The following is a 17,938-nucleotide window of genomic DNA, read 5'->3' as shown; positions in this document are numbered from 1 at the left end:
GGGTGACCCAAGAGCCCTGCAGTCTCTGGTGTAGGGGCTTGTTGGTCTCTTTCGTGGGTGAAAGTGCTGAGGCTCAGAGCCATTGAGCAGTTTGCCGGCAGTCTCACAGCTCGCAAGGTGGTGGGACCAGGATCTGGCCGTGTCAGGGTGAATAATGGCCCTGACTGAAGATGTGCCTGCCCTAATCCCCACCCTGTATGTTAGGGTACATGGCAAAAGAGAATTAAAGTAGCAAATGGAATTAGGGTGCTAATCGCCTGACCATAAAATAGGAAGACCATCCTACGTGACCCTAGATTGGATGGAGCCTGTGCAATCATGAGGGTCCTGACATGTGGAAGGGGGTCACCAAAGAAGCAGTTACAGAGGTATAAGGCAAGCAGTGCTTAGTGTGCTGTTGCTGGCTTTCAAAAAGGAGGAAGAGGTCCAGACCCAAGCAATATGGGTGCTCCTCAGAAGACAGGAAGGTCGGGAACACAAAGCTTACCCCAACAATGCTCCAGAAAGGACCACAGCACCACAGTGAGACCCATGTTAGACTTCCAAACTACAGGACTGTAAGATAATCAACTCGTGTTACTTTGAGGTACCATATTTGTGGCAATTTGTTACATCAGCAACAGAAGCTATGTGCCACACTCTTGTCGTTTGTGTCAAGTGTCTTAACCCTTGGAGGGGCTAAACCAGGATGTATAAAAGTTAAAATCCAGTCCTCAATACACATTGGAGTCTAAGTTTCCTCTAATATCTTTTTTCAAACCATGCAGCTAAGAGCATATACATTTTTTACATGTGCCTCTGGGTTTTGTGAGTTTCGAAAGGATGTGGTTGTGGCCTTTGATATCAAAAGAGAAGCTCGATGTCAGCTGAAGGTTGATAGAAAGATAACACGGGAGGCAAGTTGCCTTTGAGAGGCTCCCTGAAGATCAACTGCCTCCTGGTCACAATTCTGGTTCAGAAGCTGCTTCCTCTGATTGTGCTAAGGGGTGATGCCCAAGACGCATCACTTTTCAAGAACTGGATCATGAACAACTTCATCCTCCTGGAAGAACAGCTAATCAAGAAATCCCAACAGAAGAGAAGAACTTCTCCCTCAAATTTTAAAGTCCGTTTCTTTGTTTTAACCAAAACTAGCCTGGCGTACTTCGAGGATCGTCATGGGGTATGTAACCACATTCTTCTGTGTTTTCTTTTTTCATAGTATTTTATACTGGGACTGGGCTGACTCCAGAAGATATACACAGAATAAAATAGAACACATGCAACATGAACATGCTGGGTGTTACAACCAAAATACAATACGAGTGCTCAGAGGAGAATGTGGAAAGCAGTCAAGAGGTGAGGTGTCGTACTTGACAGTTTTGACCCTGAGAAGTGGAAGTTTGGACCCATCAGCTTTTTAAAACAAAGCTAAATTTAAGTTTTAAATTATAATAATATTTTATGTGGCAAATTTTGATTGGGTAGAACTTGAACTTTGTATGAAATGTGCTACATTTTATGGGTCATAGATTAATAAAATATTAGTATTTGGTGGGACTCAAGGGATAATCTAGCTAGATTTCCTTATTTTACAGTAGAAGAAATAGTATTTAGAATGCTTAAGTGATAGATCCAATGTTAACATTTTTATGAATTCAACTATTTGTCTCGGTTGTCAATGCTGCCTGATACCTTGAAACAATAATCCCCAGGCATTTAATAGTCTGAAATTTACAAGGCATAATGCCAAGCTACTTTATCCCTTGGAAAAAGCCCCAGAAGACTAGTGTATCATGTACAAAGTATTCTGCATGTGCACAAGCACACCTTACCTAGAGGATCATGGCTGCTTAGTGAGACCAGGCTTATTTATGCAACTAAAACCATTCCCATATTCTATAACATCAGTGAGAGCAAAAGAAAAATTAATAAACATAACAATGTAGCTTGGAAGGAAATGCACTGGGTGAGAGATCAGGAGATCACATTGTGCTTTTCACTGAGCGATTGAGCCTGGGAAAATGTCTACCTCCTGCTTCAGGGTTTCTCTTTACAAAATGAAAGGACCAGAAATAACCTGTAAGATCCCTTCCTTCTTCAGGAATCTTTTGTTTCTCTGCAATGGTGCATGTTTAGTCCTTTTCTGTCTTCTCTCAAAGCATATTTGATTTCTTATTAAATCATTGTATTATTTTTACATCAGTAGAGAAGTAGAGCAGAGATTATCATTTATATTTTGCCAAAGGGGAAACAATATTAGGTGTTTTGTGGTCACTTAGAGACAAAGGTGTTCTGATTCTTTGTTGGCGTCTGACCTGCTGGGTCCACATAAGTTTGGAGTGATTGGAGAGCCAGGCTTGGAGCATTAATGGAAGGGAATCCTGGAGGGGGTCAGGCTGGGTATGGGCCTCTGGATGCTTGGCCTTCTGAAGTTGTAGGTAAAATAATATGCCACCTTTTCTTTTCTTTTTCCCCATTAAGTTTATTGGTACATATTAGGTATAAAATATGGTTAGATTCATCATTGGGATCTTGTACCTTTACATGAGTCTCTTGGTTCTTATTTTTTTTCCCATTCCCCTGCCCTCCCTTCACCCCCTCCGCCCTTCCCTATTTGCAAAGACTTTGTTTCCATTTTTTTCCTTTTCTCATATTTTTTCTTTTCCCTTCTTTCTTTTCCCCTACCCCTCCCACTTCCCCTACTCCTTTAGACCTTTTCTTCCTATTACACAATATCAATTATACATTTTTAAAATTACAATATCAAGATCTGGGAGACATTACTACAGATTTTATAGAATTTGAAAGGATATAGAAAGCATATTACAAAAATCTTTTTTGAAATAAATTTGACAACTTCTAAGAAGTACCTTGGAAGACAAATTAATGAAACTCTGGGAGAAATATAAAATTTGAATAGCTCCTATTAAAGAAAGTATATTCCTAGCTTGAAAACCTACCTAAATGACAACAACAGGCTCATACACATTTTTTTTTTGGTACCAGGAATCGAACTTGGGACCTTGCACTTGCAAGGCAGGCTCCGGAACCACTGAGCTAAATCCCCAGCCAGGCTTGTATACATTTTAACCGATAAAGTATATCAAACATTTAAAGCAGAAAAAAGAAGGAACATTTCTCCTCTCATTTTAGGAACTCAACATTGTGCTAATACTAAAACTGGATAAAGATAACAGAAGAAAAAAGTATGAACATAGATAGAAATTTGTTTAACAAAACAAACTATTGGAAGCCAGATCTGGCAGTATGTAGAAAGTGGTTTTATTATAGGGATGGCAGTGTTGGTTCAGCATTGGAAGATCCACCCCCAAAAGTCATCATTTTAACAGAGGAAAGGAAAAAGCCATACGATCCTGTCACTAGTTGGAGAAAAAGTATTGGACTAAATTCCACAGCTGTTCATGGTAAAAGCTATCAAGAGACTAGAAGTAGAACAGAACCTTCTCAACAGATCAAAGACATGTACTCCATACTTTCAGCAAAAACGCCTTATATGAATGAAGAAGATACAATGCTTTCTCCCTAAGGTGGGGAACAAGGGCAGATATGCTTACTCTTCATCTGTCCATTACACTTTGAAACATAGATGCAAACCAAAATAGTCTGGCAATAAAATGACACAATTAGGATAGGATTGCCACCTCCTCTTTAGAAGTAAAAAAATTATCTTCCGTAGATTCTCACTGATCAATAATTTATCAATCAACAAAAAGCACTTGGAATTAAATATGTGCAAGGTCTCATTTGTAGGTGGCCAGGAGCCAAGTTTTTAACTTGAGGAATTCTCCTGTAGAGCTTATACATTACATGGCATCCATCAGGGTTTTTTTGTTGTTTTTTTTTTAATGAATGGGACATTTAAAATTCATGCTTCATATTGAAAGAACAGTCACATACCTTTTTTCAAAGGCCATTTTATGGGGGGTTTTTATTATTTTATTTTATTTTATTTTTGATGTTTATTAAACATTTTATTTAAAGATTTTTAACATGAAAAAGAAGGTACACAAAAACACATTACATTATGATGACCAAGGCAGTATTCTACATGACAAAAATCAAAACAAAACAAATTTATAAAGTAAATGTTCCGGCACTGAACAAGATGCTTGAAATTAATCCAGGCTTCATATGCATAAAATGATCTGACCACAGGCTTATGCAAAATAAATTATTTCCGAGAACACCAAAATGCCAACCATTCTGTCTGTAAACTGCCTTATTCCCAGTGAATGTTTTGAAAGACCTACTATATAATATGAAAAGAACTAGCGTGACACTTAAAGATGGCAAAAAAAAAGAATATAGTTAAAAACATATTTGTAGTCCAGTTCTGCATAAAATACGCAAGTCAATCTTACTACTTAAAAATCTGTACTTTAAATTAAAAACAAAAGGGCCGTGGATTTAGCTCAGTGGTTCCGGCGCCTGCCTCGCAAGCGCAAGGTCCCAAGTTCGATCCCTGGTACCAAAAAATAAAATAAAGTAAAAATAAAAGAAACATAAACATATTTCTTATATGTTACAATTCTCTATAATTTTATGCTGTGGATAATGCTTTTTGCTTTAAAACAAGTTCCAGACATTAAGAGAAATATATATGGCTCACAAATGAATAAGCAAATGCCTATAAACATTTTCCTTTATGTTTTTATTACGTTCAAACTTGAAAATTGAAGAAAAGGTAATAAATCTAAAAGCTTTGGAAAAGTTACATTTCTAATGAAATGGGGTACCTCAAAAAAGATAAAAATGTAGTTTATTAAATGCCTACAAATTTTAAATCATTCTAAATTTAAAACTAATGTACCTAAAATTAAATTTTGCTCAGATTGTATCATTATAACCTATTTAGAAAATGGTGGTTACTTTTCAAGTCCTTTGGATAAAAATAGGACTAGCACAGGAATGCTATAGATCTGGTAACTCTTTAAATAATAAATTACTGACCAGTAATTTTGATAAAAATATTTTGAAGAACTTTGCCCCTGAAATGAATTCTATTATGTATTTCATGTGTTATCCTACTAAATAAAAAAACTTAACTAAGGAGATAGAACTATAATATATATGTGTTTTCTGCAGATTAATTTAAAAGTGTTATAATTTTTTGGATTCCCTGAAGACTACATAAACTGGGGTCCAAAAGGTATAGGTAATATGGTTTGAGATCAACAAGCATAGGTAAGACATTCTACTTAAAAGACAAATTATTTTCCTGTATAGTACGTAACTAGAAAAAGTATTATACTTTCTGTCTCCACTCAACAAATGGAATGTTTTCATTTATCAACAAAAACATTCAATAGTCCCTATTATAGACTGTAAGAATCAAGTATTAATCTAAATATAACTACAAAAAATAAATTAAAATTAGCTTCTAGACAGTTATGAAATAGTTCATTGAATCCAGGCTGGTAACCAGTTTTTCCAAGCATTAAATAGTAATAAGCAGAATGCACAGTTGACAAATGAGGATCAGACCCACTCTTCTTCATACATTGAAAGACGATTGATATACTCAAAACCTGCAAACTCGTGTCCTTCCATTTTGCTCACGATGTCATTATCATCTGGGGTGAGCTGGACAGGTTCCTCAGTTAACTGAGAATCAAAGTTGTCCAACCCGAATCCCTCAGACATATTTGGTTTGAAGGGAGGCACTACTTGCTTTCGCTCCATCATGTCCCAGTCGACATTTTGAAAGAACGGATGCTCCTGAACATCAGCAAAGCCCCTCTGAGGGTGGCAACCCAATCGTTCCTTTGGGTCCCTGCTCAGAAAACTCTTCAGGACACTTGCAGCTTCTACAGACAGACACCGAGGTATGCGAATTTCTCTTTCTAAAATGACTTGATAGAGATTATTGTTTGAGTTTTGGTCAGGGTTATCAGAGCTCTCATCAAGATGAAAAGGAGGCTCTCCAATCAACATCTCATACATCAGTACTCCGAGAGTCCACCAGTCCACACTGAAACCATAATCTTCCCCCCTTACAATTTCTGGAGCCAGGTAATTAGGAGTGGCACCGAAAGTGCTGGTCACATCTCCGGACTGTAAGCCTTCCTTACATAGGCAATAGTCAGTGAGTCTCATGTGCCCTTCTGAGTCCAGTAGAATATTGTCCAATTTCAAATTTCTATACAGTATCCCTCGCTGAAGAGGGTTGAAGGCTAAACTGATTTCTGCAGAGTAAAACCTGGCATGTTCTTCAGGAAGGATTCTTTGTTGCTGCAGATGAAACATCAGATCTCCACCATTTACATAGTCTAGAACAAAGAACAGTCTGCTTTCTGTCTGGAAGCAAGAATGCAGTCCTACAAGAAAAGGATGATTAGTGGCCTGCTGTAAAACGTGCTTTTCTGTCTGTACCCGATCAGTGTTGACAAGCTCTTTTTTCACTGCTTTCATTGCATACACATGACCTGATTTTTTCAGGTGGACTAACAGTACTTTCCCATAACTCCCTCTGCCTATCACACAAAGCAAATCAAAGTCCTGAAGACCTAAACTAGGTGAAGCTTTGCCACTTTCTCTGTTGTTCCCTGCCTCATTCTCTTCATCAACTTGTTCTAAAGCCTCATGAGTTGCAAGGTTCTGTGGGGTCGCTGTCTGTGCAGGGTCTGAAGCCATGGATGATGGATCGACTGGCATCACGGCATCTGATGGTAAAGAATGCTGCCCACATTCAACTGTGACGAGTGTGTGGCACTTCTTGTGAACCGAGAGTTTACATTTGGCCCACTTATATACCTGGCGGCCAAGTCCCCCTACACGGTCTGTGCAGACAGCACAGTGAGCCTGCCTGCTGAAGCGTTTGGCTTGAAAAGTGTGGCCATTAGCACAACACAGCTTTCTCCAGTGGCCTGCAGCTCTGTAGTGGATGGATTTCTCTTCTCCGGGACAAGGCATTTTAGGATGTTCTGGTATACAAGGCGATATATGAACTGAGAGTTCATTTTGAGAACATGAGTTTTTTAGTCCAGAAAGCCTAAAGGCCTCTTCTAACTCCACCTGAGGTGACACAGTGTATGAGTCTCCTTCCTCATCTACCCAGTCTGTGGTGAAAAGCTGTTTATTGACCAAACACCACATATCTCGATCTTTATCACAAAGGCCGCAAGGGAGATGGAATTCTCAAAAGATATTGTCAAGATGCCTCTTCCCAAAATCAGGGCCGATCGGGTAGAGGTGTGGGTCATGGAAGTGCCCGAGAAGAAGGGACCATAGACGGGTTGGCTGCCCAGGAAAACAGGCAGGAAGGGCTCAGAGAATGAGTGCGGCGTGACTTCCTGCAGGGACCACACTGGCCTGAACTCTGCAAGGCTCTCTGTGAAGTTGTTTCTGATAGTGGCAGCCAGGCCTGGCTGGATGTACACCGGGCTTCTCAGTGCCTCTCGGGGCCGCTGGCTGTGATGTCAGTCTCCCCCTCGGACTTTGGCTCTCTAGGTTTTTTGTGCCCGGGTCTGGGGAGACCTGCCCAGAGCTACGGGGTGTTTCTGGGCCTGGTGATAGTTCCCCTGGGCTCTTTCCAGTTTCTGTACCTTTGGTATTTGGGCTTAGGGAGACTTCACAGAGTACCTTGATTTTGACAGGTCCCTGGTGGTCACTCCCCTGGAGACCGTCCCTGGGGTGTCTGTGACAGGCATGTGGCTGCTGCAGTGTGGCCTGCGGCCCCTGGATGGAGTCAGCCGTCTTCTCAATCTTTCCCAGATACTTTCTCTGCCTGGGGTCCCGAGGCTGCGGCCTCGCGAAGTGGAGAAGCAGCTCAGCAGGTTCGCTGTGGACCGTCTCTGGCCAAGTGAGCTTGGGAGACGGTTGGTACTAGATTGTGACGCCCATTAGAAGGGTTCCAAGTTCTGTTTGAAGATGTTGCCAAGGAAGGGAGGTCATGTCTTGGGGTTCCACAACTGAAGCTCCCCCTGTGATGTGAAAATCCTATGGCCCATCTTTTTCTTCATACTAAATAAATCAGGGTTTATTTATTTATTTATTTATTTATTTATTTATGTTAAAAAAGAATGGGGCTGAGCACCACAAGGCCAGTTAGCTTTAGACTAGAAGTTTGAGACTTTCAGGGCCATCTCCGACCTCCTCACAGAGATTTTGTAATTACACAAGGTGGACACTTACGTGCAAAATAACAATTCATATTCTTAGGGTAAATGGTGTCATGAAAACAGCCTTCGGCGCTGTAGAAGGGTGTGAACACAGGAAGTGCACAGCTGCCTCCCTGCAGCCGCTGACATAAGACTGCAGCCTCTCCTGCTTCCGAAGTTCTGGGTGATGTTGAGGCCTTCGGACTTAGTCTCACTCTTAGTGAAATCAATTCTGAGTCCATCTGCCAGGAGTGCTAGTGATGTGGCCCAGGTAAGGGCAGCCAGCCACGGGACTCAAGCCTCTTTCATTCTCCTTGTTTCTTTATTTTATGTTCTCTAAGTATGTTTTGATTTTTGATTCTTTTGCTCATCTGTTTTTCATTACTATAAAAAATATCTGAGGTAAATCAACTCCTAAAGACAAAAGGGTTATTCTGACTTCCAATTTTGGAGGTTTCTGTCCCGGATGGATTCACGCATTGCTTTGAGCCCGTGGGTTCACAGTGCGCCATGGTGGAAGTGCAGACTTCCTTCATGGCAAGTGAGTGAAGAACCAGGTCCCACAGTCCCTTCCAGTGCCTGTCCCAGTGATCCCAAGACTGTCCAGAGTCCTGCCCCTTAAAGTGTCCACCTGGGGACTTGGCCTTTAACATGCAGGCCTTTGGAGGACATTCAGGATCCAAACTATCACAGTCCTTACCGTCATGGCTCCTCACTCTTTGTTTTTTTTCCCTTTGGGACATTCATCTGCCCTCGTGATATCAATTACTATTTCTGTGCTGATTCCAAATCAGTCTAAGTTTGTTTCTTCCTCACAGTAACCTCATGTAGGGGGAGAAATTCATTCAAGTTCACCCAGGGTGGTATCATATTCAGTACCACAGTGTCATACTGAAAGTCCAGACCAGGAAAACTGGGAAGCTTGGTCACCACACCTGTGACACAGGTGCTGTTGGCCAAGGCAAGTTCATTATGAAAAGGATGTACCTTGGCTGACAGGACTTCATTTGCATAGGCTTTTTTAAAAGACTCTGAGAACAATTCTAATAATGTCTTCACATGGTTTATATGATTTAAGAAAACTTCACAAGTAAAATAATTTAAGGACAATGACTTCTTAGAGTTCCTCTTGCCTTAGGTGGTGTTGGAGTGGCTCTAAACACATTTTTGCTTTGGAATACAATTTTAAGCATTTCAAAATATATAGTTTGTCATGATTTATTTTTTCATTTTAGTATATGTGCTGCCGAAGAGAGCACTATTTTTTCATTTTAAATATTCACTTTTATACAAAAATTTTTATTGGTAATTTTATATTCTTTTTCTGAGGGATGTAAATTCCAAGACCTGCAAAATCTGGGCCTATCTCTGACTACTAGTTTTCCCATTTTGCACTTGAGGAATTAAAGCAGGTCAGACAGCTAGTAAACAATAGACCCCAGTTCAAATCCTGGACTCAGAGCCTGCATATCTTAAACCATTACTCTCTCTCAACCATTACATAATGGTTTTCTACCATTATGCTCTTTATTAACATATTCTTAGCTACTGCATTATTATCTCTATCACCTACTATTAGTTGATACTACTCCAGTTGATATTACTCCAGTTAGTTGCTATTATGCCAGTTAAACTCAAGTCTAGAGGCATCAGAGTCTGACTTATGACCCAAACTCATATCTTAGAATGTGACTGTAATACACTTATGAATCACTCAAGAAGGCAAAATGAGAACTGCATCATTAAGTGTTTTTGGTGTTGTATAAATGTCGCAAAGTGTATTTACACAACTACAATGGTTCCAAGGTCACTAGACAATAAAATCTTAAGGGGTCACTGTTGTACATACAGGTAGCTGTTAACTGAAACTTCATATATGCAGTACATGTTTATACACAACATGTACTTGGTAATAGGGTCTTTAAAGAGGAAATGAAGTTAAAATAAGGCCCTCAGGCAGTGTGATTAGTGCTCCTATGAGAAGAGGAGATTAGGACACCAACATGTAAGATTAGATGACCCTTATGATTCCACTTAGCACCAAGTCTCCTAAAGTCTACATCCTATCTTTTCCAGCCTGCTGTTCAGTCTCAGCCAAGGCTTATGCTGAACGTGCTGGCCCACTGCTTGTCTTCTGCATAGGTTAGGCTCCCACTTACAGAAAGGCAAGAAGTAAAAGGCACATAACCATTTAAAGAAAAACAGGTCTCCAGACTTCATGAAAAGCTGAAACAATCTAATACGTGGTCCACTGCAAAGTAAATATTTTACTTGGCAAGGGTAAAGCCAATCTGCTTAGCATGAAGTCTATCAAAGCCTTTAAAAATACAACATGCATATTCTTGGATCATGTGTACATCATCAAATACTGAAGGCACAGAGAAAAACCAAGGCCTAAATAAAATTTGGGAATATTTAAAATCAGTAAGCTAGGAAAAAATAAGTAGACTATGAAACACCATAGGAAGTTAGTGGTTTTCAAAGCAATAATAAAAACTTTATTTTAAAAGCTGACAGAAAAAAAATCTTACCAATCAATAAAAGCACAAAAAGGAAGGCTGTGTTATGAGATTACGTGGATCTGTGCCCTATTTCCAGCTGTGATATTGGATATTGTCCAACATGCTTCCTTTTTGATAGATTCTTTAGGGCTACTCAGCAAATGCAATAAACTCTGAAGAGCCGAGCAATTCAAAATTACCTGTGTCTGAATATCATCCCCTGTGACAATGTTTCCCACAGCCCACAAAGCAGGAGAAACCACTTTATAATCATTATGCATCAGTAGCTCCACAAGTCTCCTACATACTCCTGCATCAATGACTGCTTGAATTTTATCATTGGGTCCATCTGATAGATAGGAGAGGGCCCAGCAGGCATCAGCCAATACATCAGTGTCGTTGACAAAAAGCAACCAGGAAAGCACATTCAGACAAGGGGAAACCTTTGCAAATTCTGGAGGTGGACTTTTCCCTCTACAGAAATTAGACAAAGCCCATAGTGCATTCCGGGTCATGGTCAGGCGGTTTTGTTTTGAAAATAACTGCAAAAGAGGAGGAAGGATATTGCAGTCTAGGACATAATCCCTGCACATGGTACTATCTCCAGTAATGTTGCCCAAAGCCCAGACTGCCTGTTGCTGGACATCTTCAAACTCTAAGCTGAGCAATTCTATGAAGATGGGGACTGTTCCTGCCTGAATCGCAATCCAGGTCTGAAGAGAATTTCCTGAATCAACATTTGTCAGTACCCAAGCTGATTCAAACTGCAGTGTACAATTCTCTTTTCGTTTGAGGAATTCCACAAACCTGGCCACAACTCCTGGTGTGCTGATAACTTCATCAACAGGAGGGTTAGGTTCATTTGAAAGCAGTTTTCTGAATTTCTGTGTTGCAGAAAGTTGTTGCTCTGGGCTATTAGAAAATACCATCTCAATCATGTCAGAAGTAATAACACCACCTGGTGCCATCTCCATGTTATTGATCTGGGCCTCATGAAAGCCACCATCTTACATAACTTCTTCTTCTGTTTCTTCTTCTGCTATAGCAACATTTCTTCACTTGAATAACTGCTCCTCTCTTTTCTGCTCTCATAGCTGTAATCCTTCTTCCTCCCTCCTTCTATGCCTCTCATCCGGATTTAGAGATTTGTTCTTGTAACTTTTCAGGCAAAAGTTCTCTTTTCCTGGGGTGGCCATGATTTTGGCTCGAGGCAACCGATCCCTGTGCCACTGCTAGGGTGAGGTGCTCGCTCGTTCACTGGCCCGCCCTACCTCTCCCGCTCACAACCTCCCAGAGCTGGTCCGCTCCTCAGCGTTGCTCACCAGGCCTCTCTCTCCCCATTTCACGGTTTTTACTGATTTGTTTTCCTGACTCAATACAGCATCATGTTATTGATTTAGAACTGGTAGCTCCTGATCAGCATGGCTGTTTGTGAACTGTTTGAGAGTGAATTCAGCACATTACTTGCAAATAATCATACAGCTGGTCTTGATTCAGGATTTCACTGGTTATAATTTGCTTGTAAATAATGTAAAGATTAATCCACTTCCTCACATGAGCATTATGAAAATGTTCAGGATATTTAATTCTTTCTGGGTAGCCCTTGGCTATAGCATGTACTGTTTTCATGTAAGATAAAGAGGACATGTGCACAAATGTCAAATTTCTTTAATAGTCATAAATAACATATTTTAAAGTTTCTCTTTAAATATCATAGAGATTTATTAGAAAATTTTCCAAGGTCACTGTGAAAAATGTGTGAATTATTATTGCATATGCTGTATCTATATTACATTGTTGAGGGTCATAAATTTGCACACAAGAGTATGCTATACATCATTCATAAATAAAAGGCATTACACTTAGGGGGAAGAATCTTTTAAGTTTTGAATTAAAGCTTCAGTCTTCCCATTTGTAAAATAGGTGTGGTGATATTATCCATGTCATAAGAAGATGACCAAGACTCAGAGAGATAATGTGTTTAGGCTGATCTATTTGGAATGATCATTTGACAGACAAAATATGGTTAGACAGTGGCAATTTCATATAGTTCAGCTTAATACATAAACTACTTAACACAGGTCCTGTCACTACTCAGTACCTGCTGAAAGCCATTTTCACATCTCTGAAGGAAATGGCATAGTGGCATAATGTATTCACTGCAAATGGTGGGAGAAACTTAAGATTTCTTCAAAACTAAGCCAAGATCAGGGGCCTGAGTTCCTATTTGTGGCTAAATGTAAGCTTGTAGGGAAATATGCATGCATCATAAGCTGCATGATCCTTTCTTGGTGTGGTGGCACATGCCTGTAATCCCAGCACTCAAGAGTTTGAGGCAGGAAGGTGTGCCATGAGTTCAAAGCCAACCTGAGTTACATAGTAAGTTCAAGGCCAGCCTGATCTACATAGTGAGACCCTGTCTCAAACAACTAACAAATAAAAAGAAATAAAATAAAAATGAATGGCATGATCCTAGGTTAGCCCTTCTTAGGATCTCAACTTCTTTTCTCCCTTTGCATTTATAAAATTATGTTCCTTTTAGTTCTGATTATCTGTGAATTTATAACATCATATGAAAAAATAACCCCCTCCATACTCAAGAACAAATTGTGCAATTATGCTGTGTTCATTCTAACTTTAAACATCCATGCCTCTTGCTAATGTTCTGATAATTCAATGATCCTTTTATTTTATCATGCATTTAATTTGGGAGTCAGATGCCTCTTTCCCTTGCCCAGTGTGCTATGCAACTGCTCTCAGGAGGGCCAGGGAGCTCCTCCATCCTGCTGTAGGGCTCAGAAAGATCCATAGAGTTGCAGATGGTGACTCACAGGCAAGCACATCACAGATGCTCCCTTCTGCTTGCCAATTTCTTGGCAAAGTAGTCTCTGATACCTGGAATTCTTTAACAGAGGACAAAGACAGATAAGGACCTGGTAGTGTGATGCTAAAATGAGTAACAGTCACTGTGATGGGGGAGGAAGCAGGGGGAAGACTGATTCGTAGCGTTTGCCAATTTCTCTGGTATAAATACTCCTATCGTGGCCATATCAAGCTACGATATCTACTGTTCACAAATATCTGAAAATTTAGCAATCTGCCCTCATGGAACAGTAAAAGTTGAATCTAGTCCATTATTGGAAGGCTTAAGTACCAATAATCTTTAGACAGGTAGTTGCCAACTAAGCAATACACTTAATTGCATGTAACTGATATAAGATCCTTTTAAGGGGTAAAAGTGAAAAATGGCCTTGGGCACCTAATGAGCACAGAACGGAAGGGCCAGGAAGATGGAAACAAGAACCACAGCTGGGTGAGGCCAGTGCAGCCAAGGAGAGCTGGATTCAAATGCTGCCCCTCTTACTTTCTAGAGGAAGAGTTACAGGTGAGACATTTCACCTCTTTAAGCCTCTGTTTCCTATCTGTAAAGTAAGGACCCTAATACTGCCTACCCCAAGAGATCAGTAAATCATGAGAAAAATATTTAACGACCTAATACTCACTGCTACATGGTAAGGTGATTATTATTCACATTTTCCCCAAGCACCACCTGGATCTTCTGAAAAACACTTGGGAGACCAGGAAACATTTCCCTAAGGATCAAGTCTGATGTGCTTCTCATGGCAAGGGAATCATTATTGTTTATGTGGGACAGAATAAACACTCAAGGTCACCATGCCAGCCAGTGTCCTGGTGAGGGTCTCCACTTCTTTAGCCTACAGTCTGATCCAGCAGCAGAGCCATCTCTTACAGCGTGCTCCCTTCCCAAGGGGTCAGGAAGGGGAGGAGATGGTCCCCTTTCTTTGCTTTTGGAAGCATTTTTGCCTTCTGGTAAAAAATACAGCTTATAATATCAGAGAGATCTGGATCAGAGACCAGCTTCACCATGTACGCTGTGCGACTTTGTGTAAACTACTTAATATTGTGAGAGCCTCTAAAAAACCATTTGCATTTTAAGTGATTAAATGTTCCTTCATCTTATTTCTTTTTTTTTTTTTTTTTTGGTACTAGGGATCAAACTCGGGTCCTTGCGCTTCGATCTTATTTCTTTTTAATGAGATAGAGGCCACCATTATTCTATAATAGTGAGATAGTAACTAACATTTACTGAGCACTTGCTGTATGTGTCAAACTGTGTTCTAAATGAAGATTACTCTGTCTAAACTATCCTGTAAATTAGGAAGTATTAAATATCCATTTATATATCAGGAAATGGAGTTTAAGTAATTTGCCTGAAACCCCTTATGTCTCCAGAGCCTTCACAGCTCCCTGAGAAATGGTACTTATTTCTAGTAACAGTTGTTACTCCTTGGTAATCGGGAACTCCATTGGGTTATTACAAAGTGTGTGATATGTTCTTGTTCTTAAGTCCTTAATGTGGACGGTGGCCTGGAAAATCCCCACCTGAGGGTACGTGGGTACCTCGAAATGAAGTATGTTGTGAGTTCAATTATTTCCAAGATTTCAGGACAGATCTTGGTCTTCATTCATTGTGGGGAGTTCCATTGTGTTTAAAAAGAAACAAAAGCTTTGTCCAGATTTATCTCCGTAAGTTCCTCTAGAATCTGCCCGGATTTCCACAGTTACCTTCCTAGTGGAAGCCACCAACTCCTTTTACCTGGGACCATCTTGAATAGCCTCTTTGTTCCACCATTCCAGCCCCAGCACTCCGTTCTCCACGTGGCAGCATGCATGAGCTTTCACGGGATGACTGTGACCAAGTCCCGATGACCTTCATCAGAAGTGACATGTTGTTTCAGCATTTTTCCTATTACCCAAAGATAGGCACTGGAATTTACCACACTGTCACAGGTCACATCCCTCTTCCTCCCATCTAAATTCCAGTCACACCAGATTGTATTCAACTTGAAAGCCTCGTTTTAAATGTCACTTGCTTAGAGAAGCTTTCCTTGAATTCCCTAGACTAGGTCAAAGCCTCCTGCTATGTTCTGCCATAGTAACAAGTGCTCTTCATTGCCCGTGTATTATTATTATTATTATTATTACATTAATGTCATTTACCCCACAACCTCCTCCATTACACAATAGCTTTCTGAGGGCAGGCATCCACTTTGCCGAAGACTACGTTATCAGAGTCTACAACAGTCTTGCACATAAAATTCATCCAACTGTTTGTAGACAGAATAAAAGCAGAAAAGGAGAAAAGCAATGAGGAAGAAAGAAATGAGACACAGATCCAATGGAGGTTAGAGTAACACAAATGAACCTAAATAGAAAGTCTCCACTCTCAAAGAGTAGATAACAAAGCATCACGGGACATCAAAAGATTCTGAGTACAGGAGCAAGTAACTAACATTCCTTGGGGAGAGTAGTGGTGGCTTCTTTTTGAACAAGAAATAGGAGGATTCAGGTGGCTGTAATTTTGAGTCAGGTTTGAAAAGCACACATAGGAGGGGGCAGGAGGGCCAGGTCCTCAGCTCCCAGCTCTCCTGAGGAGAACCTTGCGACTCTGTTCTTTTTTTCCCTCCCCTACTTACCCATCCTTGCTTCCCTGACAGATGAACTGTCTGGAGATGATACTCTGCCAGAGACTTTTATCAGCAGGCCTCTGTCACTTCATTTCTCTGTGACTCGGTTGATTCCAGCTGGACTTCTGCAGACACTTGAGGCTTTAGCATGGGTCATCCACACACCTAGAGAGAACTATCAAAATTATAAATCATGTATCACTCCCTGCCTTAAAGCTGCCCGTCATTGTTTACTGTATTTAAACACATTCTCAGCCATAACCCACGAGACCCCTCGTTCTATGGTCTCCGCCTGTCTCTGTGATTTTATTTCATACCACGCTCCCTTTATGTGGCTCTACCATGTCTTCTTCCTCCTGAACCTTGTTCCAAGCTCAAGTTCCCTGCAGGGCCAAAACTAGAATGAGGCAAAGGGGACTCACACATAATTTTTTTCCAAGTTTTACTGTATTTTTATTCTTAATCCATCCTCCTGACTGCATTTTCTTAGGAGTTGTATTTTATTTTTTAAATTAATTTTATTGGTATATTTTTGATGTACATAAAGATCAGATCATCATAGGGAATTTGTACCTGTACAAATAATATATCTTGATTCTTCTTTTCTTCCCATTATCTTCTTCTGCTTTCAACCCTTTTTTTCCTCCTTATTTGCCAAAGCTTTGTTTCCGTTTTTTCCTTCTATTATCTTTTTTCTTTTTCCCTTCCTTCCCTTCCCTCTCCCCTCTCCCTTGTTTCCCTTTCCATTTGAATAGTTTCTTCCTATTTCCCAATATCTGTCATCCATTTGGGTCCTTATTTATGCTTTCAGTTTCTCACCCAAGAGAAACAATGTAATATTTAAATAGGTGTGTCTGGTTTATTTCACTTAAAGGTGTGGCTTCAAGGTGCATCCATTTAGCTAGAAACATTTCAAGTTTATCCTTCTTTATGGCAGAGCAGTACTTCATTGTATATAAAAACCACAGTTTCTTCATTCATCCATTGATGGGCATCTGGGTTGTTTCTAAGATCTAGCTATTACAAACTGTGCTGCTATAAACATAGTGTGCTTATATTGCTGTGGTATGATGCTTTTAACTCTTTTGGGAAGATACCTACAAGAGGAATAGCTGGGTCTAATGGAACCTCTAGTTTTAGGTTTTTGAGGAATCTCCATACTGATTTCCACAGTGGTTGCACCAGTCTACACTCGCATCAAAAGTGGAGCAGGGTTCCTTTGTGCCACAGCCCTGCTAGCATTTGTTATTGGTTGATTTCTTGATGATAGCCATTCTTTCTGGAATGAGATGGAATCTCAGTATTGTTTTAATTTGCATTTCTCAAATGACCAGTGATGTTGAACATTTTTTCATATAGTTATTTGCTGTGGGTACTTCTTCATCTAAGAGGAGGCCAAATGAAACACACAATTAAGTTTTCTTTTAAAATTTTTTTTGTAGTGCTTCAGACCTAACTCAGAGCACCCCTTATGCTAGGCAAGTGTTCTGCCACTGAGCTATATCTCTAACTCTGGGACACACACTTATCAGCAGCAGCAGCAGCATTATTATTGTCATTATTATTTAAGTACTTGGGATTGAACGCAAGGGCTTTACATTGAACTACATCCCCAGCCCCTTTTCATTTTTTCATTTTGTGACAGAGTCTTGCAAAGTCATTAAGTTGTTCAGGCTGGACTTGCTCAAACTTTCCGTCCTCCTGCTTCAGCCTCCCACAGTGGTAGGATTATAGGCTTGTGCCACCACCCACACTTAAAGAGGTGCTCTTTCTCGGGCACATTCAAATGTGGGGGTCTTTGTGTTAGCAGTTCTTCTCCCCTGTCTAGAAAACTCAAGATTTTTGC

The 17,938-nt window shown here is 40.2% G+C and overlaps 1 protein-coding gene and 1 pseudogene across 3 annotated transcripts in view; one reads left to right on the top strand and one right to left on the bottom strand.

The window, feature by feature from the left end:
* Positions 1 to 885: 885 nt before the first annotated feature.
* Itk (IL2 inducible T cell kinase) overlaps positions 886 to 17,938 on the top strand; it is a 73,007-nt gene continuing 55,954 nt past the window's right edge. The window contains exon 1 of one of the 3 annotated variants that reach the window (XM_004836493.3): positions 886 to 1,162. In XM_004836493.3, the coding sequence (XP_004836550.1) occupies positions 1,025 to 1,162 (138 nt within the window). In that variant the 5' untranslated portion in view covers positions 886 to 1,024. The other 2 variants (XM_087194913.1, XM_087194912.1) reach the window with 2 other exon arrangements.
* LOC147822985 (protein kinase C iota type pseudogene) lies at positions 5,322 to 7,276 on the bottom strand (annotated as a pseudogene).

This window comes from Heterocephalus glaber, unplaced genomic scaffold (genome assembly GCF_053883595.1).
Source record: "Heterocephalus glaber isolate CG9 unplaced genomic scaffold, H.glaber_assembly_v1.0 deba00001606, whole genome shotgun sequence".
Classification (NCBI taxonomy): domain Eukaryota; kingdom Metazoa; phylum Chordata; class Mammalia; order Rodentia; family Bathyergidae; genus Heterocephalus; species Heterocephalus glaber.
Note: the sequence above shows the minus strand (reverse complement) of the source record. Positions and strands in the feature narration are given on the sequence as shown.